This window comes from Fusarium graminearum, chromosome 2 (genome assembly GCF_000240135.3).
Source record: "Fusarium graminearum PH-1 chromosome 2, whole genome shotgun sequence".
Taxonomy (NCBI): Eukaryota; Fungi; Ascomycota; class Sordariomycetes; order Hypocreales; family Nectriaceae; genus Fusarium; species Fusarium graminearum.
The window spans coordinates 7,727,553-7,750,110 of record NC_026475.1 but is presented as its reverse complement, the minus strand read 5'-3'; the positions used below and the strand labels follow the sequence as shown (position 1 = coordinate 7,750,110).

The following is a 22,558-nucleotide window of genomic DNA, read 5'->3' as shown; positions in this document are numbered from 1 at the left end:
TATGCTGGATAAGCTGTGTAACGTACTTGTAAAACACACATCACAAGACAGGCATATGATTCTAGGTCAGTAGCGGACCAGATTCTTTCCGCGGGATGAATCGTCACGATCTAAAGGCAATTGGTCGTCCATGCTGCTCGTTGACACTGGACTGGGCTTTTCCTGGACAGTCAATAAATGTTAATGTAGCAGCTTTATTGTAGGCGCCAATGTTTGAAGGATTGGCCGAGTATCCGGTTATATTTATATCTGGGGTCTAGACGCCTTGATAGTTGCTTCTGTTTGGGGGCCAATAATGTCTGCATATGAGCGCATAAATGTCTCAATGCAGTGATACAATCCTAGGAAACTGTTAGGCTATTGGGCTTTATACATGAATCTTTTTGTGGAGTGGTAACCTATGCCGCGTTACTCTACATTTCTCCCGCTCAGACCATAGTCCATGTGTGGATATTCCTTCGACAAGGTATGTGAATTCAGCTTCGTTGTACATGCAGATAGTACAACTTCACAAAGAGGTCTTGCATGCTTGACCAGCGAAACTAACTATCCTTAAAGAAGAAACTACCGAAGGTGATAAATACTCTTACTGTCCCTCGAATTAATATCAAACTTCTCTCCATTTCCAGGACACTACCAGTCAACTCTCAACTCAACACCTACTCAGTTCTACAATTTCTATACCCAATCCAATCCTTCATCATGCACGTCTCCAAGCTTATTGCCTTCGGCGCCATGTTCCTGGCTGTCGATGCCTTTAAATGCGCTGTTGGCCAGCAAGGCTCATGTACATATGTCGAGTCTGATGCCAAACAACATCGTTGTGCTATCAAATGCAGCTACAAAGGTGGATATGCTAAATGCACCTGCCCCCAGTACTACCCACGAAACGACAAGAAATGGCCTTATGGAGGAAAGCATGCTTGTATTTCTACCCCCCAATACGTCGACCGCTTTAAGTGTTAGAGCAAGTCACTACAACAGAGGCAAGTATGATTTCGACCTAGGGAAAGGATTTAAACTAATATTGATAAAGTGTAGATACGGTTGAGCGATACAACTAATATCTGGAAAACAATCTCTCTGTCACGAGTTGGGCTCGGTATACCGGTGAATGGAGAACGCTTTGGACGGAATAGGTCTTTTTCTGTAGATAGGCACTTATACAAGTCAATTTGCGCTATTCGTGTCGCTTCTATCAGGGTATTATATTGCTAATGGTCGAGACATTGTCCTATGATTGACGTCCTCCCTCTATTCTATAATAATGCTACTTTTATTACCACTCTAGATAGTCTAACTAATGACTGATCGTGTCTAGTCCTACACTGCTCCAGTGTTATCTCGTGGGAGAATTCGATATTGCATTACTTTTAGTATTATTTGATTCCTTCTTAGTTGTACGGAGCTGGAAACTTTAAGGCTACTTGAAGTGACGGGGTTATTGATGATGTGGCAGAGCAGGAGGAGCCTCAGGATCTTCTGGGAAAGCCCAAGGAGGAAGGGTGTCAATGACGGGGAAAGCCATCCCAGGTTGAGACATACCGAGGTGTAAGTTGTCTGCCGATGATCTAATAGCTCTGGGAAAGGTTTGGGAAATACGCGTATATCTAGTCATATGCCTGGGTTCTTCCTCGACCTGATAACTACACCGCTTCGGTGTATTTTCGTCCGAAGCGTTGAATTAAGGGTGTCGGAAGTTGAAAGTAGCCGTTTCATACTGGGATCCCCCAATGTTTAATTATGCCCCCACAGATATCTCGGAAGCAACATCATCCCCGAAGAGACCACCGTCCAAAAGAGGATACCCCAGGATGGATCATTCTGGCCTGATTGGTGGAAACATCATATTCCTGGGGAATGCAACCTCTTCGCCTGATTTCGCTAATCAGATATTCTGAAGCAAATTCATTATAAGAGATGTTGAAAGTCTCGTGTAATTGATGGCCATCATCAGCATACTAGTCAATTTGTAACCATGGTGTTCATTAAGCTTACTCCCGCTATCCTTCTGGCCTTCCTGGCTGGTGCCAATGCCAAAGACATCTTTGTGTCTCCAACAGGAACTGGCTCTGGTACCCTTGCATCACCATACGGATCTATCCAGTCCGCCATTGATGCTGCCAAAGCTGGCGATATCATTTACCTTCGCCAAGGTACCTATGCGCCGTCTAAGAACATCCAAGTCAAGACAAGCGGTGCCAAGGGCAGCCCCATCGTCGTGAAGCCTTATCAGAATGAGAAGGTCATCGTTGATGGAGAGAACATGCCTGGGTACGTTACATCGATGCAGAAAGACACAGATGACTAACAAATGACAGCACACCAAAGGCCGTTGGCGAGTCGCTCCCAAATGCTGAGCGTGGTGTCTTCCACATTCAGAACGCTGAGTGGTGGTCTTTCTATAACCTAGAGTATGTTTCTCCACTGACGGACTCTGAGGAATCATTCGCTCACACATGACAGAATCATCAATGGCCCTTACGGTATATACGCACGTGATGCTTCAAACAACTATTATGAAGGCCTCTCCACCCATGACAACTACGAGACTGGCTTTCAGCTCGAAGGTGCATCGTCCAACAACTTGGTCATCAACCTGGACTCTTACCGCAACCGCGATCCACGAAAGAATGGTGAGAGTGCAGATGGCTTCGCCTGCAAGGAGGGCAAGGGCGAGGGCAACGTTCTTCGAAATGCGCGTCTCTGGGACAACGTTGATGACGGTTTAGATCTGTACATGTTTGGCTCTGCCGTCACTTTGGACGAGGTGTACGCTTGGGGTAACGGCTTCAACCGCTGGGACTTTAGCAGTTTTGAGGGTGATGGAAATGGCTTCAAGCTGGGTATTACAAACAACCCTCCTGCCAACCACATCGTCAAGAACTGTATGGCTTTCCAGAATGCCCAGAAGGGATTCATCGACAACGGAAACCCAGGTTCTTTGACCTTTGATCGCAACACTGCGTGGAAGAATGGCAATCTGGGCTTCCATCTCCGCAGCTCGTCATCCAAGGTGACCAAGAATGTTGCCTCTAACAACACCGGCAAGCAGGTTGATCTTAACAGCAAGGTCTCTGCATCAGGAAACTCGTGGGATTCGAGTGATACTTGGAACGATGCTGCGTTCAAGAGCACGGATGCGTCTACGCTGAAGGGCGCTCGTGGGTCGGATGGACGTGTGAAGGCTAGTGATTTCTTGGTACCTGCTTCTGGTGCTGCTATTGGCGCTACTACCAAGGCAAAGGTTCAAAAGCTTCGAAGGTTCGCATACTAAGTTTACCTGAGGGACAAACTCTGTTGATTGAATTTACTTTGTATGGGCGACAGCCCGTGTCATTTCCTCATTGCGCGCTCACTCATATGCATAGACAACCGCGGATGAACAATGAATTGACTCCTTCACATGCTTTACGAAAACTAACTGCATTCATCGTACTCGTTCCATCGTGTTATAACTTTATACAATCCCACTCACTGGTTCTGTTTTACAGTGCCGCCTGGGTCCAGATTACCATCCAAATGAGTTCAATTTATTCTTCTTCCTTGCGTCCACTAAATCACGCACATGTTAGCAGGTGATATGCAGCCTGATGAAGAAATACTCACAGAATGTCGTCAAAGTATGGGTGGTTCAGGGCTGCCTTGGCAGAAATACGAGTAACGGGGTCGCAGATGAGCAAGTAGTCGAGCAGCTCCAGGCCCTGCTCGTTCAAGTTGGGGCACAAAGGAGTGGAAAAGTCACGTTGCCACTTGGGGAAAGAGGGCTTGAAGTCAGGATAGGCAGTGACGCCGGGCCATGCGTCTTCATCGGGTGTTCCGAGAGTTCTGGCGATATTAGTATATGCATTGTTAGACTAAAGGAAGGTGGGCTTACCGGAAGATCTTGAAGATTTCGTCAATCTCGGAATCGCCAGGGAAAAGAGGTTTTCGGGAGCACATCTCGGCAAAGATGGTACCGACGGACCACATATCGACACCGGTGGAATACTGTCGTCCGCCGAGCAAGACCTCGGGAGCGCGGTACCAAAGAGTAACAACCTCGTGCGTATAGCTTCTTAAGGGAACACCAAAGGCTCTAGCCAGACCAAAATCAGCCAACTTGAGGTTTCCTTCCTTGTCAATAAGCAAGTTCTGAGGCTTCAAGTCGCGATGCAATATGCGACGCGAGTGACAGTATTTAATTCCCTGGCACAAATCGAGCATGAACTTTTCGACGACCTTGTCGCTCATTCCCAGATTGCGGATGACAGTGGCGGTTCCAGTGGGCAGGGGTTTCCCGCGACCTCCGTCGGTAACGGGCAGGGAATCCATGTACTTTTTGAGATCCAGGTCGAGAAATTCCATGACGAGGTAGAGCTTGTGTCCGTCTGCATGAACAATATTCAAGAGGCTGACGACATTTGCATGGTTGAGCTCTCTCAGGACAGAAATCTCGCGGATGGCGGTGCTGGGAACACCCTCGTCTTCGGTCTCGAGACGGATCTTTTTGAGGGCGACGATGCGACCGCTGTGGCCCAAGTCGCGGGCTTTGTAGACGACACCATAGGTACCTGATAATTGAGTTAGTAGGTGAATGAGATGAGTGATGAGTTGGGACAAACCTTCTCCGACTTTTTCTATTCTCTGGTAGTTATCCATATTGGGTGGAGACGGATTAAAATGAGGCGAGGCGGAGTGAATTGAGGTGAGGCTCTCTCTCTGTTTTGGTGGATGAAGATGAAACGTGACCGGATAAAGTTTGTACTGTTGGACGTTTGTGTCAAGTGCTGTTTGTGATGGATGCCGTCGGTAGTGATGCTGTATCGGTGATGGTTATGATGGTTGTCGCTGCTGTTGTCGCTGTTGTCGTCTCTTCGTCCTTTGTTTGTTCTGTTTCTGTTTGTTTCGTGGCATGAAAAATCGAGATGCATTGACGGATCATTTCTCTCCCGGCGAGTCAAAAGGTAACGCGTCGCGCCTGCAGCTACTAGCAGCTTTTTTTTAGTTGCGGGGACAACCCAGCCACTAAAACAGGCACTGTCGCGACACTGTTATAGCGCTGTAATATAGGGCACTCTTAAGTTGGATAGGGGACATACTGTTCTGCTGCGTCGGTCATTTATGGAGAGAAATAAATGATATTAATTGATATCAGTCTTTGGTCGAGGATAATGCGACACTCAGTAATGTCAATTCTGTTTATTTATCATAGTCTGTTATTGTTTTGATGACCCAACTGTACCAACTAATGGCTTGGCCCATGCTCATCTTGCTGACTTGTCCTTTTATGAGTGGCGATGACTGAGACTAAATCTCACTCACACTCACCTCTCATACAACTTCATTAGTAACAGCAGATATCCAGCTTTTCTTAAATCATAAAACATATTTAACATTTCTAACTTACTATCTCTTAGAACTGGTTCACTCGAACCAATTCATCCTCTCTTGGTATAAAGTCTATATAATACTCATAGATGAACCAATCATCTCATTCAATATCACTTATGGATAGCTCCAGTACTATAACTATAAACACGATATGGGTGAGATTGAACATCTTCGAGTTAGGCCTCAAGTAGTGTACCTCCAATGAGGGTGGTCATCACCCAAGTTCATCGTATCAGGACCCAGGAGTCTATCATCCCTCTCACCCCGATCTCTCCTCTTATTTTCTCTAATAGCAAGGAAATAAAAGAGAGTGCAGCTGATGCCATACACCCAAACCATACCAAGACTGACACCCAAGCCTGTCCAATACTGAGGAGCTTCCTGGGCAAAAAACACGTTCGAGGCTACAATGCCTCCGATGTTACCCAACCCTATCTGCACAGCTGATGAAATCGATCGCTTGTAGTGACCACTGATTGTGTTGGACAGCCACCCAAGAAGTACAGGCTGCGTGATATATCCGCCAGAAACGAGCATGAACAGGGACAGGTATCGAGCACCGGTAGGGATTTTCTGCTGACAAAGAAGCAGGACATAGCTGACGGTTGTCAAGATAACTCCAATCATGGTGAAACTGTATCGGCGACGGAGACGATCCGCAAGGAATGCTGCAGTCAAGTACCTGATAGCTGCCACAATGTATACTGGGATTGTCAGAAGTTGAGCGCGCTCAGCGGCGTACACCATTTCTCTCAGGATGGTTGGAATAAAGAACTGTAGATAGTTGTTTAGCCATCACCTGATCATTATGCTGGGGAAGACGTTGTTGAGCTTACCGAACCAGCATAGCCATTATTCACTATACCAAAGTATGCAATTGTACCGAGGTAAATCTTCCAATCAGACAGTATTCTCTTCCAAGCTGTCTTATTTAGATGATCCATTCTGGCGTCTCCTGAGTCACCTGCCAGACGCCCGACAAGTCTGGCTCTCTCTTCGTCGTTGAGAAAGCTGGCTGCTTCAGGCCAGTCGAGGATCCACCACTTTGCAATAACACCAACGATAACGGTGAGAAGGCCCTCCAGTATAAATATCCTGCGTGCGACATGTTAGCAGGCAGGAGAATACTTGTATCTTTGCAATGTCTTACCAGCGCCAGGCTTCAAGTCCTCCAACGTCATGCATCTTGGCAATGGCAAATGCAAGAAGACCGGAAAAGGCACCCGCTACAATGCTAGCACTAAAAAAGATGGACATACGCCATTGAACTTCGTAGCGTTTGTAGTACATGCCGATCAAGTAGATGCAGCCTTTACCGACATTAGCTGTCAGCCCTTGTTACGACATGCTGAAAGAAGACATACCTGGAACGATCCCGGCCTCGAAGAACCCCAACAGAACTCGGCAGGCGATGAGGCCCTCCACATTACGGACAAGTCCCATGCCAACAGTTGATATGCCCCAAAGATCTGCAATAGAAGCAAGCCAAAGAGATGGAGATATCTTCTTGATGATAATGTTGGACGGGACCTCGAAGATGATGTACTGGCGGTGAACAGTGTCAGTCAGGCCTGTCTCATATTTCCATTCACTTTCATCGTCACATTCATACCGGAATAAAAAATAAAAATAAAGCCATAAGGTTACTAATAAGTAGTATACTCATCAGTAGCAAGCTTAAACAATTGAATCTTGTATTTCTATATCCCAAATAGATGCTTAAACACCAGAGTTCCATCGGCTTAGTCATTTTCTTCTGCGTTACCCTGCACCAATTGACTCCACGGCGAAGATCACTTATCTGACAGTGAAGTCTCAATCAATCAGCCTTTAGGGTTGTGAGGTCTTGTAAGAATCGTCAGTTTCGCAACAACCCCTTCTAAATTATTCCAGGATGAGTTGTAACCGTACAGATACCCATGGGCTTGCGGTCCGTAGGACGGGCACAGAACCATGGGGCGATTGTAGGGTACACCACAACTGGCTATAGCATTCTGTCTAACACCTTTCCTGCCAATTTATCGTCTATATAAGAGAATAGATATATAGATAGATACCTTTGGCTGTTCAATGTATAAAGGCTAGGCTTAATCCATTTGTATTAAACTTGCATACAAGTCTCACCTCACTTTCGATATCAAAGATTGTAGGAGAGACTCTAGAACTCCAGCATGGCACTCAAGAACTTGACCTACTGGATAATGCCAAGAAAAGGCTTTTAGCAATAAAAAAGACCATTCAAAACGAATCATCAGAATTAATAACTAAAAGCGATAGAAAGTGTTATCAGTATGAAACATTTTCAGAATGCGAACTAATTTTAAAAGAAATCCTTATAAATAAAGTAAGTACCTAAGAAAACAGAGGGAATACAGAGAATAGGATTCTTAGCTAATAGAACTGAAGGAGTAGAATATTATTAAATCCTTATCTCGATGGAATTTAAGACCGGCAATAGAGGGAATAGCTATGCCTAAAGTCTTTAGGTTTGGCTATAATGGTAAGGACGGCCCTTACGTTAAAGAGGGCTTTATAGGCCTAGCTGTCCTACTATACAATTCTATTAAAATTGCAATATGTTCCGGTTATGAAACGGGACGTTATATCTGGCAACCAGGAAAGATCTTATTGATTAAGCCCAGAACTAGCATATATCGCTCTTGCAAAAACAAACAACAGAACTCAAGTAAGGAAAGCACAGGACAAAGCGAGAAGGATCCAGAGACAAGTAAGGAGGCTGAATCTAGCAAAGAAAGACTGGTAGTGTTTTTCACTATGTTCAAATCGCAGAAGACGTAAAGCACCAATCGAAACCGAAATTAACCATATGCGCCATATCGCAAAAATAATGTTCGCTGCATTGTTCCTGACCATCGATTCCTTGTATCCCTAACGCATAGTGACTATTAGGCGTGGCTGTACTGCCATATAAATACGAGGAAGAGTCAGATATCCTGAGGTTTACTGGCTGCGGCATGTTTTCAAAACCATTAGAGGTATTCCCGCTCTGTGAGAACCCGTTGCCCGACTGCGTTAGAGGTGAAGCCTGATTCAAAGGGAACGATGGCGTCTGACTATACGTCAAAGCTGAAACAGTAAACGGTTCGCAGCTGCGGAAGCTTGTTGAGGTGGCTAGGCCAGGCCTATCATCTTGATGTTGGAGATCAGAAGCTTCTATCGGAGCGTTGGCGTTGGCGACAGTGCCACTTGTTCCTATATCAAACAACGTGGTCTCGGCCTGGTGGGCTTGATGAGAGGTTTGAGAAGCATGATGTGGCTGAGTCGTGTCTAGAGCTCTCACGTTCGGAGACCAAGGAATTTGAGAAGAATTTAGGCGTTGCCGCCGCGAGACACGTGCATCATAGCTGCGATGGTCGGTTGTCCCGTTGTGACCGTCGTTAGTAGGTGGTAGATTTGATTGCTCGTACAGACAGTCACTCGGACACGATGGACGTGACGTGGTTGGAAACATACCACCCTGCTGGTCGATAAGGAGCCCTTTGGTAATACTTTCACCCTACCACCACACATTTCATCTAATTGATCCTAGAGATATACACTGCCCTGGGAACTTTAATTAGGGGTAAAGGGCAAAGGTCTTTTTTTACACAGGTGCCACCATCATACAACCGGATGGCTAAAGCGATACTTGACCAGTTGTTGCGTATAGCAGAGAGCGAGCAGGATACCACAGCAGGTACGAAAACGTGATATTATAGCATCACTGTAACTAACTATGCCACAGGCAGAGTCATCACTGTATCATCAGCCAACCCGGAGTGGTATAAGCTTCTTAAGACCCAATGGAACATTAGAAAAGAACCACCGTCGTTGACTGATTCCGAACTGGGTCTTTACACGGAAACGAACAAGTGGTTGGATTTTATTCTGCATGACTGATGGGGATAGATACTGAATAATAGAAGATTGTGCGCGGAGTCGAGAGCCTTACGCCTTTACCAAGTATTATCCCTATCCTGCAGTCCCAGTTGACATTTTGCTTCTCAACCTTTGAGCCGTCGATTGAGACCTGGCAACCCTCGTCAACTAAAGCAGGTATAATGACCTTAATCCAACCTGGAGAAACTGAGATTGATCCGGGCTCATGTCGATATAATGACTTATGTCTTTGTAAGGGCTGCTGAGGAAGGATATCTTGCTTAATCTATACGAAAGATCAGCTTAGTTTAATTTCTCTGAGACATAAATCCTACCAGATCGTTGACCAGTTTATCCACCATTATATCATAAGAACCAGTCCATTAAATCTCAAGTAATAGCGTGCTTAGTACTTCCTGTGGATGTTGGTAATTAACACTTTCCCTTGCTTCCTCGATTAACTTTTGGAGAGCTTCTGACGTACTGAATGTTTGAAAAGGGGGTGTAAAGCTCTCAGGGAGAGCGAAGATGTCATCAAGTTGTAACTCATTGGGGAGATCAGCTTCTACTTGGCTACCCCTAGCTCTCTCAGCCAGAGCAGGCTGAGAGGCTTGTTCTGGCAGTGAAAGCACATGGGGGATAGGCCTCCCAGTTTCAAGAACAGAGACAAATTGAGAATACGCCTCCTTATCAAGTACACTAGTACCTAGGGCATTGTAAATATCCCCATAGCTATCTTCAAGTCAGCCGATTGCAAAACTTCTACAGCTTGTTGTATTACCTGAGCTTAGCATGTCGATATTTAATAATAAATGCTAGTGAAAGCGCTAGTAACGCTTGGAGTTCTGGCCCTGTATGCTCTGGTATGGGAAAACAAGAGCTAAATTGATCTGCATCTTTAATATAGTAGTTGAGAAATGAGGGGCCAATACGTGCTGAGGCGCCCTGTCAGAACGGTGAGACAGGTCAAGGAATGTGATACTTACCATATAACAAAGCGGCCTCGAAGACCCGATGTTGTAATCCCCAAAGGTATACCGTATCTAAAGCCTGGACTATACCCCGCATAGAAGACATGTACCTCTGTATCGTCAGCTCAGTTGTAGAGCTAACTTGGGTTTTAAAGTAGTTATATGCTAGAGCGAAGTATGGGTCATGATAAACTTATAGTATTTCTAATTGTCAATGTCACTACCGGGAGCCGAAGGGAGCTGGTCTCGCGAGAAGAGCACTTGGTTCTCGAGGGCCATGGCCTATCAGGCTGAAATAAACCACCATAAATTATCCCTATCTGTAATGGTCATCAGGTTGGTGATGTGCTGGTCAACAGTTAAGCGTCACTTGGTGCACTTGTTTGGCCGATGTCAGGATGTGTGGGATTTCGGGGCATAACTCGTTGCAGTGCTGGTGACGACCATTTGCACGAGGACGCAAACGTTGACGTGTAATTGTCGACGGACCTCACCCCCATGTGATCTGCCGACTTATTGCTGTTGGTGGCTGTATGGTATGGTTAGCCTGATGTACTTGATCTCAGATGTGGTTAAACATACTCATGAGTGATAAAGCGGGCTTATAGCTCTTAACTATACCTCATATATTATTAACTAGCGAAACATCCTTTTGTTGCTAGCATGCGACTTCCATATCTTAGTTTTCGTTGTCGTGGTGCGGGATACGGGTGGCGACCCCCAATGTGATGAGCTTATGATATCGTAGAGGCGCATGCTCAAGGAGGTCTCGTTGATTTGTATAGAGGGATAGAAAAGTCGAAAATCAGATCGAGAGCTGCCAGGACAAGTAACAGAAGCATTCTGATGACCAGGAAGTTGTGGCTGTTGTTGTATATAATTGTAGGGGTCTCACTCGGTTGTTAAGTAGGTCGAGTTGTCGCAAGGCTTGAAGGTTGTTTTATTCGGGGAGACGGGTGGTAGTACTCCGCTGCGCGAGTGTCGGACGGACAATGTATCGTGGGCGAAATCGAGAAGCGCCGAAGACAACCGTGTGAGAGAAGGAATCGAGAGTAAGCAACGACCTCAGATGAGGAGTAGGGATCCAGAGAGGGTGTCTAAAGGCTGACATTAGCTCCGAAAACGGATGGTACCCATGCATCTTACCAACAAGGCCATCCCCCACCTCGCCGAGGAAGCTAGTGCACACGGGTCTAGTAGATAGCCACTGCTTTCAACGATACTGGCCTGCAAGCACGGTTGTTCCTAAGGCATTGCGCTAGATTCGACTTTGGTGGTCGTGGTTCGTAGGTTCGGTTTTCGATGGATCTGGACAGCGAGATCCTGAAATCGGTGAGGGGCGATGAGGCGATGAGGCGATAGGCGATTCCCACGGCGATTGAAAGGGAAGTAAGAGTTTGAGGTTGTCGCTAGTATCCGGGGAAGACGGCGCGGGCGGGTGTTTCGAGGGACAACTAATGATAGAGTTAGCCAAATAGCAAGAAGATGAACGCACCAGATAGATAAAACACAAGCAAGCCAGAGGACCAAAAACAAAGACAGTTACTGTGCCAGCCGGCAACCTGTTAACTCCCAAATCAAAGCCGGCAAGTTAAGCGTCAGTCCCCCAACAAAGCCGGCAGGTACTGCACCAGGCCCCGTCTACAGTGCCCCGGTTGTTCCAAAAAAGGAGGCATTGCGCTCGTTTTATGGGGTGCAATTCGGAATTTATATCGGCATGCAGTGGCGGTTCACCATCTCTTTGGACATGTGCTGCGTGCTGTGTGTAAAGATGTAGATTTGGTGATGAAGGAGAGAGGGGAGAGGGGAGAGGGGAGAGCGAGAAGAGGAGAGAAGTTGGGCTGGTGCGCGTGGCGGGGTATCAATAAACGCGTGATGACGTGATGCTCACGAATCTGTGGGTCCCGGGCAGTGATCGGCCGCCCCCGGACCTGTTTGTTGTTATTGGCGAATTCACTAACACAACTTGATCATCCCTTACTAGCAGAAATCAAGTCAGTGACTGGATGGCTTGTGTTCAGGTCGACACCATCAGACATTCGCCCAACTCCTCTTACGGGAAACGTGGTGGCCCTAAATGACTGGATGAATATATCTCAGATGAGTACACCAATTTCCACGGCTGCTGTCGTTAGCTGGCGACATCTTGACAGTAAAAAGTTCCTGGCCGAGGCCGATCCCACACAGCAGGCTTTAACATTCAAGATGCGGCTCGAGGAGCGTTCCTACTTCTTTGAAATCTGGGTACCTCTTTATCTCAAACAACGACCAAAAAAGATACCCTCAACGTACTCTTCCCTTATTTTGAATATACCGCTCTCGACCATTGAGACATTTTCCCTGCATGTCTTATCGACCACGGATACAAATAAGCATATCCCTGAACCAGTAGCGAAGAAGCTCAAATCTTCTGTACTTCGACTGGACATCAAGTTAAGGGATAAAATCAACACCATCATTCCCTCCGACACCGATGGAATACCTTTGCAAGGTCGCAAATATTCTGGCGTTATTTTCGACAACGTTCGGCAGATATCGCAAGCAAAATCCATCTCAATTTTTATCAAGCATAGTGCTCCATATGAAGCTGAGCTACATTCTTTCGGGGAGCCCATCAATAATGGCCATTACCAATCGACTGGCAAAAGCCAACCGGACCTGCAAAGTCTTTATCAAGGTGTAGGCGCCAAACGTCTTGATTTCTCTACCCAGTCCAAAAAGGCACTAGGTTCCGAGCCCAGCCATCTCCCAGCTTACAAGGAGGTGGCATCACCAATTTTTGGACGGATCCATGCAACCCAGGAAGCGACCTCGGGTGGAACACGGTGAGGGTGATATAACCCCACCATCCGCTGAAGATTTAAGATCCCTGCAGGAACGTTTTGCTTCATAGGAAATTCGGCAAACTACCTTGGAGAAAAGGGTTGACGAGGAGACTCAATTGAGACGAAGCTTGGAGGAAAGGCTGGCGATTATGGAAAAAGAAAAACGAACAGCACAACTTGAACCAAGACTGAAGACAGCAGAAGCCGAAATCGAAAGTCTGCAAAGCGAGTTCGGCAAATTCGAATCACCTGATGGAAAGATCTTTGACATCGAAGAGGACCTAAACGACCTGGGAAGCAAATACGAGAATATGAGCGAGGTGATGGTCACTAAAGACAACATGGAAGATTTCGGAAAAGATCTTCTGCGTGAAGTTGGGAGAAGAATGATGGGCGATGATCATTGATGATAATTTGTGCCGAAGACATTGTATATCATGATGTATCTTGGATAGCTTGGCTATACATGTGCGTTGGAGATTTCTCGGACTGTAGCCTATCAATAGCTCACAGAGGGGGAAGCTACCTCATTAATAACCTCTTCATCCATTCATTACTCCTAGATTCCTGCCAAGCCATCGTCTTTATTTTCGCCCAGTGCCATTCAATATCTCAGTTGCTGATACCCTACTGATAAGGACACCCTTCTTGGATGACTCGCCACCTCATGCAGTCGAAGTAGTAGAGGGTTTAGGCGCTGAGGCAGTTGAGGAGCGCCTAAAGTCGTTCCCGAATCTCTGCTTATTACCATGCCTCGTTTGTCATCTCAAGATTTATATTTACAGTTGAAACTCAAAAGATGGGAATGATCATGACAGTCTTGGATACCGAGAAGGGGACCAGGTGTAAGTCTTCATTAAAGGTCTCTAAAGTATAATCGTCATTGGAGGAAAGATCGAAGATAAACATCAAGATCAGCAGCACTGGGTGACAGGATTCGATCTTGTCCAGTCTATGGTTAATATTATCTCTGTCCACACTACAACCTTCGGATGGTTCGTCGCGCTGAACTGTACAATGCCGTAGTCAATAAAAGGGGATACTCAGTTATATCTCAATGGAGTCAACTTCGACATATAGCTGCTCTCAACGCTATCGGTACACTTCCACTAACCAGCGATTCCGGGCCGAATCTCGTTTGTCTGCACAATCTGTTGCTCAGAAGGACTTATTCAGGTTCCTCCCGAAGCTCGACCAAACTTGGATTGGGTCTTGGACAAATGGTGTTAGGTGGTTGTTGACTGCATTGCTACCCGCGCCAATGTCTCTCTGGTTAGCTATATGAGAAGGACCTTTTCCCCTGTATCTAGACCTATTCTTCTTCTTTAGTTATCTCTGTTAATGTCAGCTTTTGCACTCGTTTTGTCCCTATCTATGACGCACGATTCGAGCCTTGTAATAGATATAGTATGCAAGTTAACCCGGACTATCTCTCTATCGGAGTTGGAAAATATCGTTATAAGTGTCAATTCAGTAAAGTCAGGATCGAACTACCATATAATAACTAGCTATAAAGTCTAGTCTAGAATGTCATTTTCGCTAATAATTAGTGCTATCACGATCATCATTTAAATAATAGTTCTGCAGCTATAACCTTTGTGGCCCTGTAGTATGATGAAATGAATGTTGCTCAGGGTTATTAACAAATACCTACCGTCAAAAGGTAAAATCTGGATATGTATAAAATATAATCTATGTTCGCATCGCTGCCTATTCACAACAGGTGTTAACTCATTGAGTCTAAGAAAGGTCACTTGTAAATGGCCCACATACCGATGTTGGTTCTGTCCATAAAGGAGAGAAAGTAGATTGCCATAAGTGGAGGAAGCAAACACATATCTAATTTTCGTAGGAGTTTCTTTGTTGCCACGGAGTCCTCACTAGATTGATCAATCGTAGACTCTGCACCCTTGAAGGATGCATGTTCAGCCGTAGCCTTCTCAGCGAGAACAGCCATGATGGAAGAGAGAGTAGAATATGAATATGTCTGAGCTGCTGTGAATTGTAGCAACGTATCATTCTCGTATGAGGGGCAGTGGGTGTCGACTATTTATGGAAGATGGCATCTTGGTAACTGATGTCTCGTTAGTGTAATGTTTCGTTTACCTTATCTGACATCGACACGCTTTCTCTGGCTTGACGACCAACAAGTTTACTTCGAGACCAGTCTATCTCCCCACACCCAACATTGCGGGGTGTGGAGGCGGGAGAAACATTTCCGGGGTAGGAGATCCGAGGGTCACAGTCAGGTCATCCGGGAGGGTATGGTGCACGGGGATGAGCCGCAAGCGTGACATTGGCCTGGGTAGCATTGCGCTGCTATAACTAACGAGTTGGCATAAACTTGTGAGTTGCTATAATAGACGTAAGGGACAGGAGTCTAGGTTATCTAATCTAACGAAGGAAATGTAACTGGGGGAGTGTTTCCTACGAGAGTGGAAATCAGATATATACAAAACTATTCGTGATACTGATGGTAGAATTCACAACTTGCTTCTTACATGTCTATTAATTAATCGGCCCGCCTTTGTCATGTTCCAATTCGAATCTAGACATAACTGATTCATGTTATTATTGTCATGAGTGGTCTTGAGGGATCCATCATGAATATTTGCCGACGTAGTTGCCAGCGACGATCCCCCACTTTCGGGTAGCAACCGCGACAGGTTAACTCCGCTTCGGATGTGTTCCGCAAGGGAACTCAACGTTAACAATTAGCGGAGGAATAGCTACGATTGAGTCAATTAATAGTTGACATAAATCAGGTGAAATTGTGCTGTATTTTGAAGGCTTCCTTCTACCAGCGTCAATAATCGCACCCGAGTCTCGCTCTGAGCACATCTCATCATGTATGTGTGTCAAGCAATCCACCTGAGGGTCAGCAGCTAACAACACTGCTAGGCACACCACGTCGTTCGCCTTCTTTGAGGCCCTGGTTGAAGCCGGGGTCAAGAATTGCTTTGTCAACCTGGGTTCGGATCACCCTAGTATCTTAGAGGCTATGGTCAGAGGCCAAAAGGAGATGCCGGATACCTTTCCCAAGATCATCACATGCCCGAACGAGATGGTGGCTCTGTCTATGGCTGATGGTTATGCCAGACTGAGCGGAGAGGCACAGTGTGTCATTGTGCATGTGGATGTTGGCACGTCAGCTCTAGCGGCTGCTATCCATAATGCAGCCATGGGGCGCGCCCCTGTCCTCATTTTTGCTGGCCTCTCACCTTATACCATTGAGGGAGAGGTTCTCGGGTCGAGAACCGAGTTCATGTAAGTGGCCGACATCTTGGGTCTTGGTCCCGTCTAACATATCTACGCATAGTCACTGGATTCAGGATGTGCCTGATCAGAAGCAGATCGTCTCCCAGTACTGTCGGTACACCGGAGAGATCAAGACAGGAAAGAATGTGAAGCAGATGGTTCGACGTGCTATTCAGCTGGCCACCAGCCACCCACAGGGTCCCGCCTATCTAATGGGAGCTCGCGAAGTGATGGAGGAGACCATTGATCCGTATTCTATCAACTCTGCTTACTGGAAGCCCGTTGCCCCATCTGCTCTTCCTCAAGATGCTGTGCAAGAGATTGCCGACGCCCTAGTCAACGCCTCTGACCCACTGGTTATTGTAGGCTTCACTGGCCGCAACCATGCGGCGGTCGAGCCCCTTGTTTCACTGGCTGATAACATCAAGGGTCTGCGTGTCCTTGACACAGGCTGCTCGGATATGTGTTTCCCAGCGGATCATCCAGGTTGGCTAGGCATGAAGTATGGAGTCGATTCCGCAATCGAGAACGCGGACGTCTTTCTCATTCTGGACTGCGATGTTCCATGGATCAACAAGTTATGCAAGCCGAAAAGCTCAGCAAGAATCTTCCACCTTGACGTTGATCCTCTCAAAGAGTCTATGTTGGTTTTCTACATTGATGCTGAGCAGAGGTACCGCGTGGATGCTGAGGTAGCCCTCAGGCAGATCACCGAGTACCTGCAAAACAACCTGTCAGAGAAGCTATCAAGTGTCGAGTTCGATCGCCGTGCCCATGCTTTGTCAAAGTCTTACAAAGAACGTATTCGTACTCTCGACGAGCGGTCCAAACTCCCGGACTCTGGAAAACTCACAACCGACTATGTTTGCGCCACACTACGTCAAAAACTGCCCCGAGATACAATCTGGGCAGTGGAGGCGATTACAAATGCCATCTTTGTCTCGGATCAGGTCCGAGCAACCATACCAGGACAGTGGATTCACTGCGGAGGTGGAGGTCTCGGTTGGAGCGGTGGTGGTGCTTTGGGAATTAAGCTTGCCGCAGACGCCGCCGATGCCTTGATCCCTGGCAAGCGTAAGCGATACGTAGTACAGATTGTTGGTGACGGATCCTACATGTTCAGCGTCCCGTCTAGTGTGTACTGGATCTCCGCGCGTTACGGGATTCCTATTCTGACCGTTGTCCTCAACAACCTTGGCTGGAACGCGCCACGAAGGTCGATGCTTCTCGTACACCCCAATGGGCCTGCCTCACGAGCAACGAATGAGGATCTCAATATCTCGTTTGCACCGAGTCCAGACTATGCTGGTATTGCCAAGGCATCCAGCAATGGGCTAATATTTGGTGCTCGAGCAGCTAATTCTACCGAGTTTTTGGAGGCACTGCAGGGGGCTATGAAGAGTCTCGACCGGGGCGTTTCAGCTGTATTAGATGTTGCTATTTAGACGTAAGCATAAATAGCGAGGATCTATAGATTTAAGAAATTGTGTTCAGATACAGCATACCTGTTGTTGTTGTTGCCTACGCATATGTTTTGTAGTTGGCTCATGGCAATATGAGTCCACGGTCACTGTCTTGCATCGCTGACACATTGACCAACTCGGCACTCTCTCAAAATCCCACAGCAGATCATCATCCAGAAGATGATTGAGGCACAAACATAGCTACGCATTGATTCTACACCAGTTCAACTTAAACTCTTCACTGAAGCATGATTGAAACAGCGAATATGGCCATCTGAGATGAAGTTTGTTCTGACTGCTGAAATTTTGGTACTTATTTCCGATCAAAGACCTTACCAGGGTTCATCAACCAATGCGGGTCTAAACTTGTTTTGATTGCCCTCATCACCTGGATCGGTGCGTCACCAACCTCCTCCCTCAGAAAGTCCTTCTTCCCTAGGCCGATACCATGCTCGCCCTTGCAATGTTAGTACCAGAAGCGGAATCTCTCATATTTAAGGGGATTCTTACGGTGCATGTGCCCTCCATTTCAAGAGCGCGGTAAACCATTTTGTCAACACACTTTTCGACCTCATTGCGTTGCTTCTCTTCGAAGAGAATTGTCTCGTGGAAATTGCCATCGCCGATGTGGCCCAAGATGCTTCCAAATAGACCAAGCTTGACAAGGTCTTTCTTAGACACATCTGTTCAACTTGGTTAGCCGATGATACTCTGTGTTTAGTTAATGCAGATATGACCACGCACCGATAAGCTCTGAAACCCGAGAAAGAGGCACGGCCACGTCGGTGGACCAAACATGTCCATCTGTTTCTCGCAATGCCATCATACTCCATAGGGCTTCTTTTCGCGCTGACCACAGAGCCTTTTGCTTATCTAGATCACTTTCAAAAAGAAAGCTTTGCACTTGGTGTTTCTTCGATATATCTTGCACACGAGCGATGCTATCCTTGACAATGGCGTCGCTGCCACTGAACTTGAAGAACAATGTGGGAACTTCACTCCAATCTCTGGAAGTGGCACCCATTTTGTTGATCACGCTCATGAGGACCTCGTCTAGAATCTCCACAGCGCTGATAGGTACGCCGCGGCGTATAACTTCGATTGCCATGCTGGCAGCCGCCTTGACAGTAGGGAAGGTGACTACCGCAATGCCAGTGTTCTCCGGTATCGGGGCGAGCTTGAGAGTAGCCTCGGTCACGAACCCCAAGGTTCCCTCAGATCCAACAAATATGGAATTGAGATTGTAGCCAGCTGATGACTTTCGTGGTCTTCTGCGGGTTTTTAGGATGGTACCGTCGGCCAGGACCACTGTTAGGTTTACCACCCAATCCTTCATTGTTCCATATTTCACAGCGTTGGTGCCGCTAGGATGTATTAGCGAAATGAATCATAGTGATGTTATGGTTGCGGAGACCATACCTGCAGTTGGTACCGATCATGCCACCAATTTGTGCCTACAATGGCGTATTAGATAAATTGTCCAGCAGCAAGATCCCAGGACCAATACTCACCGAAGGGCCGGGATCAATTGGGAAGAATAAACCAGTATCCTTGATCTTCTCATTCAAGTCCATCCAAGGCACAGACGGCTGGACAACAACATTGAGGCTGAAACAGGCTTTAGTTAGGTCTAAACTGTCAACCATTAAATAATTTTGCAGCATACTTACTCATCGGCATGGACTTGTAGAATTTGGTTCATGTTGGCAAAGTCAACGCTGATACCACCGAACGGGGCCGAGAAATGACCTTCAACACTTGAGCCACCTGAATACGGGACTTTTACTGCGTTAGCTCTGTTCTCTCCATCACCTGTCGATTACTTACTCATAGGAACACGCCTTTTGTGACAGATTCTGGCAATAATGGCAACCTCCTCCGTTGATAATGGAAATGTGACTGCAACAGGCAGTCTGTCAATATTAATTGTAGACCAGTCTGAATAACCATGAGAATGTAGAATTTCATCTTCGATACTCACGGCATCTTCTCCAAGTGCCTGCCTGATCTCCTCAACAGCCTGTGACTATTAGCGAGTTACACTTAGCTTGGCAAGCGACACTTACCAGTTCCATTTGTTCGCGAGTTGCGTAATTTGAATCATTTTTATCCTTGCTACTGCTGCTAAATCCCAGAAGTGACAACAATATACCGCCTGCAATTGTAGTTGCTGTTGCGGACAGCGTCGAAGCTAGTAGAACGGGTTTTCTTGACTGTCTTTCATGATGATTCTGGTCTCGAGATTTCTTCTGTTGATTGGTCCTACTACTGTGGAAACCATTGGTCAATCTGACTGGTAGGAAGGACATAGCTGAGGTGACTGGCCTTCTAGCCTGCCGTGACAGAGGGAGAATCGATGACTTCAGCATAGTAGAAGCCGATGGTAGTAGGGAACAATGATGTGCTGCAATACGAAGAGTCAGCTAGTAAAGTGGCTATGAAACGAAGAAACAACAGGCCAATTTGCTGTAATTATTGGGCCCAAACTGCTGAGTAGCAAGCCAACGACAATGTTGGGACTGTATCGGATGGGGCAAGACTTGAAGGGCAACACGGATAGTTCCCGGGTCATTCAACTCCGAAAGCCGCTAGAACTAGCGGCTGCGTTCGTTCGGGTACAGCCCGTAAAAGATCAACCTCCCCCTCCGCACTCGACCAAGGCATCTCTGTTTCCCGGGCGCGGTTCAGTTAATGCAATGCCGTCTGATGTGATAGACGTTACCACGGATCTTGATATTTCGGTGCAGGATGCCGACAACACAATCTCAGTCTCAGCCTCGGCCTCGGCCTCAAGTCGCCCGACGAAGCGTAAAAGGGTTGCATTGGCATGCGACAGTTGTCGGGACCGCAAGATCAAGTGCGATGGCTCCAAACCCATCTGTAGTCCCTGCGGAAAACGCGGAGAGCCTGCTGCTCGGTGTACATACAATGTTATTGCAGGAACGGCTAGGAACCTTAGCGAGCAGGAGTAAGTTATAGCTAGACTCGAATTGATTAGGGGAATTCATTAACACACTGCTTAGATATATTTTGTCGCTGCAGAAGCAAGTCACAGATATGCAGGAAATTATTGATCAGCTTCGACGAGAAGCAGAAGTCAATACTGCTGCTGCCATCAATATAAACGCCAGGGAGTCAAGAAGCCCCAGAGACAGACCACCGACTGCTACAGGCACTATAGGAATAGGCTCGGACATTACCCGCGCCGCTACTGGCAGCAGGGCAGGGGTCTCTATTAGAGTCTCCGAGGCTGGTGGGCCAAGCCCTGTCAGTGCCATGGGGGCTACGACTCTGACCCAGAATTGCCCAGAAGATGACTTCTACGGCCAATCATCGGTTCATTCGTTGCTACGTGAGGTCTCTCACACCCAGTCTCAAACCTTGGATCCATCTCGCGACAGAACCCAGGAATCTGCTTCAGTATCCGTGTCCGGCTTCTCCACGGCGGTATTATGTTCTCCTGACTTTGCCCTCCCCCCACGACATGTTGCCGACAGAATCCTCGATCTGTATTTCAACAGTGTTCATATCTTCTACCCTTGGACGCACTCTGTCAGCTTCAGAAGGCGATATGAATCGCTCTGGGAATCAAGTGGTTACCCAGGTCCTCAGACTGGCGAGTCAGGCGACATTGGCCTTGGAGGTGAACGATGCTCCGAGTCGTCCTTCTTTTGTGCTCTCAATGCCATGTTTGCTCTTGGCTGTGAGTTCTCAGACTTTCCACAAAAGGAAACTGCGTCAGCAACTTTCAGTTCGCGCATGAGGAGTCTGTTACAGATGGATATCCTCGATAAAGGCGATTTATCCCACGTTCAAGCGTTGCTTCTTGCTGCCCAGTTTGCTATATCAAGCGAGTACCCTACAAGATGCTATAATATTGTCGGGTTGGCTTGTCGCATCGCTGTCGGTCTAGGTTTGCACAGCGAGAGACATGCAGATAAACGGTCTAATCTGGAGAATGAAGTACGTCGCAGGGTCTGGTATGGATGTTTGCAAATGGAAATGACCATCTGCATGACATTGGGTAGACCGCCAGTATTGGAGATGACAGACGATGTTCTCATTCCATCTGCCGTTGACGACGATTTCATCACTGGTGAGGCTTCATCATGCAGTCAACCTGACGGCACCATCTCGCAAAATCTGTTTATGGTAGAAAATATACGGCTGGCCAAAGTACTCGGAAAGATCCTTTCTTCCATCTACTGGCAGAGCTCTCCATCCGACTTCAGCACCCTTGTTCGCCTAGAAGGCGTCCTCGAGGATTTTCGTACATCTCTGGTTGATACCCTGAGATGGTGGGACCGTGAGTCAGAGTCTCAAGGCGCGCTGACTCAGCGAGATCATGTCCTTAGAAGACAGCGAAATGTCCTTCATGCAAGGTTTCTTCATCTCAAGATTTTACTATACAGACCCAGCTTCAGTTCTTACTGCTCAACTGTGAGGCGCGCGTTCCAAGGCAGGGGCACAGAAACAGGGCCAGTGTCGGGCGAGGACAGGCCTGAAGTCAACACATTACAGGCAGCGTTCCAGTCTCAGTGCGCTACAACATGTGCCAAGGCTGCTTACGACCTTTCAGTCTCCCTGCTATCTGCGAGACAGGACGATGCCACTGGCGCATGGTGGTTTAGTCTATTCTGTATGGCCCTGTACTTCTCGATGCTTGGTGTTTAATATACTGACAAAATGATAGATCTTATGACATGTGGTGGTATAATTATCCTTGCTGAATGTGCACAGACTGCTGGCAGTAAACACTTCAACCAAGCCCAGCTTGATGCAACATGGG

The 22,558-nt window shown here is 46.9% G+C and overlaps 10 protein-coding genes across 10 annotated transcripts; 5 read left to right on the top strand and 5 right to left on the bottom strand.

Annotated features, from left to right (window-relative positions):
- Positions 1 to 442: 442 nt before the first annotated feature.
- On the top strand, positions 443 to 966 carry FGSG_12503 (uncharacterized protein; the record flags this gene model as incomplete). Its single annotated transcript, XM_011324336.1, has 2 exons — positions 443 to 466; positions 559 to 966. The coding sequence occupies 2 exons, from the start codon at positions 443 to 445 to the stop codon at positions 964 to 966; spliced, it is 432 nt and encodes a 143-aa protein (XP_011322638.1).
- Positions 967 to 1,978: 1,012 nt separating this feature from the next.
- FGSG_03131 (uncharacterized protein) lies at positions 1,979 to 3,277 on the top strand (the record flags this gene model as incomplete). Its single annotated transcript, XM_011324335.1, has 3 exons — positions 1,979 to 2,245; positions 2,332 to 2,414; positions 2,467 to 3,277. 3 exons carry the CDS (start codon positions 1,979 to 1,981, stop codon positions 3,275 to 3,277), a joined length of 1,161 nt encoding a protein of 386 aa, XP_011322637.1.
- Positions 3,278 to 3,605: 328 nt separating this feature from the next.
- Positions 3,606 to 4,641, bottom strand: FGSG_03132 (cell division control protein 2; the record flags this gene model as incomplete). Its single annotated transcript, XM_011324334.1, has 2 exons — positions 3,606 to 3,828; positions 3,878 to 4,641. 2 exons carry the CDS (start codon positions 4,639 to 4,641, stop codon positions 3,606 to 3,608), a joined length of 987 nt encoding a protein of 328 aa, XP_011322636.1.
- A 915-nt stretch (positions 4,642 to 5,556) lies between these two features.
- FGSG_03133 (uncharacterized protein) lies at positions 5,557 to 7,123 on the bottom strand (the record flags this gene model as incomplete). Its single annotated transcript, XM_011324333.1, has 5 exons — positions 5,557 to 6,147; positions 6,210 to 6,468; positions 6,524 to 6,698; positions 6,738 to 6,918; positions 6,986 to 7,123. 5 exons carry the CDS (start codon positions 7,121 to 7,123, stop codon positions 5,557 to 5,559), a joined length of 1,344 nt encoding a protein of 447 aa, XP_011322635.1.
- A 3,283-nt stretch (positions 7,124 to 10,406) lies between these two features.
- FGSG_12502 (uncharacterized protein) lies at positions 10,407 to 11,802 on the bottom strand (the record flags this gene model as incomplete). The annotated part of the gene is made up of 3 exons (XM_011324332.1): positions 10,407 to 10,752; positions 10,806 to 11,320; positions 11,370 to 11,802. A coding segment is annotated over one exon (321 nt), but the record flags the coding sequence as incomplete, so codon positions are not given.
- A 1,041-nt stretch (positions 11,803 to 12,843) lies between these two features.
- On the top strand, positions 12,844 to 13,455 carry FGSG_03135 (uncharacterized protein; the record flags this gene model as incomplete). Its single annotated transcript, XM_011324331.1, has 2 exons — positions 12,844 to 12,902; positions 13,146 to 13,455. 2 exons carry the CDS (start codon positions 12,844 to 12,846, stop codon positions 13,453 to 13,455), a joined length of 369 nt encoding a protein of 122 aa, XP_011322633.1.
- A 1,180-nt stretch (positions 13,456 to 14,635) lies between these two features.
- On the bottom strand, positions 14,636 to 15,005 carry FGSG_12501 (uncharacterized protein; the record flags this gene model as incomplete). Its single annotated transcript, XM_011324330.1, is given in 3 exon segments — positions 14,636 to 14,698; positions 14,703 to 14,758; positions 14,822 to 15,005. Coding segments are annotated over 3 exon segments (303 nt in total).
- Positions 15,006 to 15,651: 646 nt separating this feature from the next.
- Positions 15,652 to 17,751, top strand: FGSG_03136 (uncharacterized protein; the record flags this gene model as incomplete). Its single annotated transcript, XM_011324329.1, has 4 exons — positions 15,652 to 15,667; positions 15,814 to 15,897; positions 15,934 to 16,315; positions 16,368 to 17,751. The coding sequence occupies 4 exons, from the start codon at positions 15,652 to 15,654 to the stop codon at positions 17,749 to 17,751; spliced, it is 1,866 nt and encodes a 621-aa protein (XP_011322631.1).
- A 331-nt stretch (positions 17,752 to 18,082) lies between these two features.
- Positions 18,083 to 19,873, bottom strand: FGSG_03137 (uncharacterized protein; the record flags this gene model as incomplete). Its single annotated transcript, XM_011324328.1, has 9 exons — positions 18,083 to 18,226; positions 18,280 to 18,452; positions 18,514 to 19,133; positions 19,189 to 19,223; positions 19,281 to 19,377; positions 19,440 to 19,536; positions 19,597 to 19,682; positions 19,751 to 19,789; positions 19,836 to 19,873. The coding sequence occupies 9 exons, from the start codon at positions 19,871 to 19,873 to the stop codon at positions 18,083 to 18,085; spliced, it is 1,329 nt and encodes a 442-aa protein (XP_011322630.1).
- Positions 19,874 to 20,279: 406 nt separating this feature from the next.
- On the top strand, positions 20,280 to 22,443 carry FGSG_03138 (uncharacterized protein; the record flags this gene model as incomplete). Its single annotated transcript, XM_011324327.1, has 2 exons — positions 20,280 to 20,737; positions 20,793 to 22,443. The coding sequence occupies 2 exons, from the start codon at positions 20,280 to 20,282 to the stop codon at positions 22,441 to 22,443; spliced, it is 2,109 nt and encodes a 702-aa protein (XP_011322629.1).
- Positions 22,444 to 22,558: the final 115 nt, after the last annotated feature.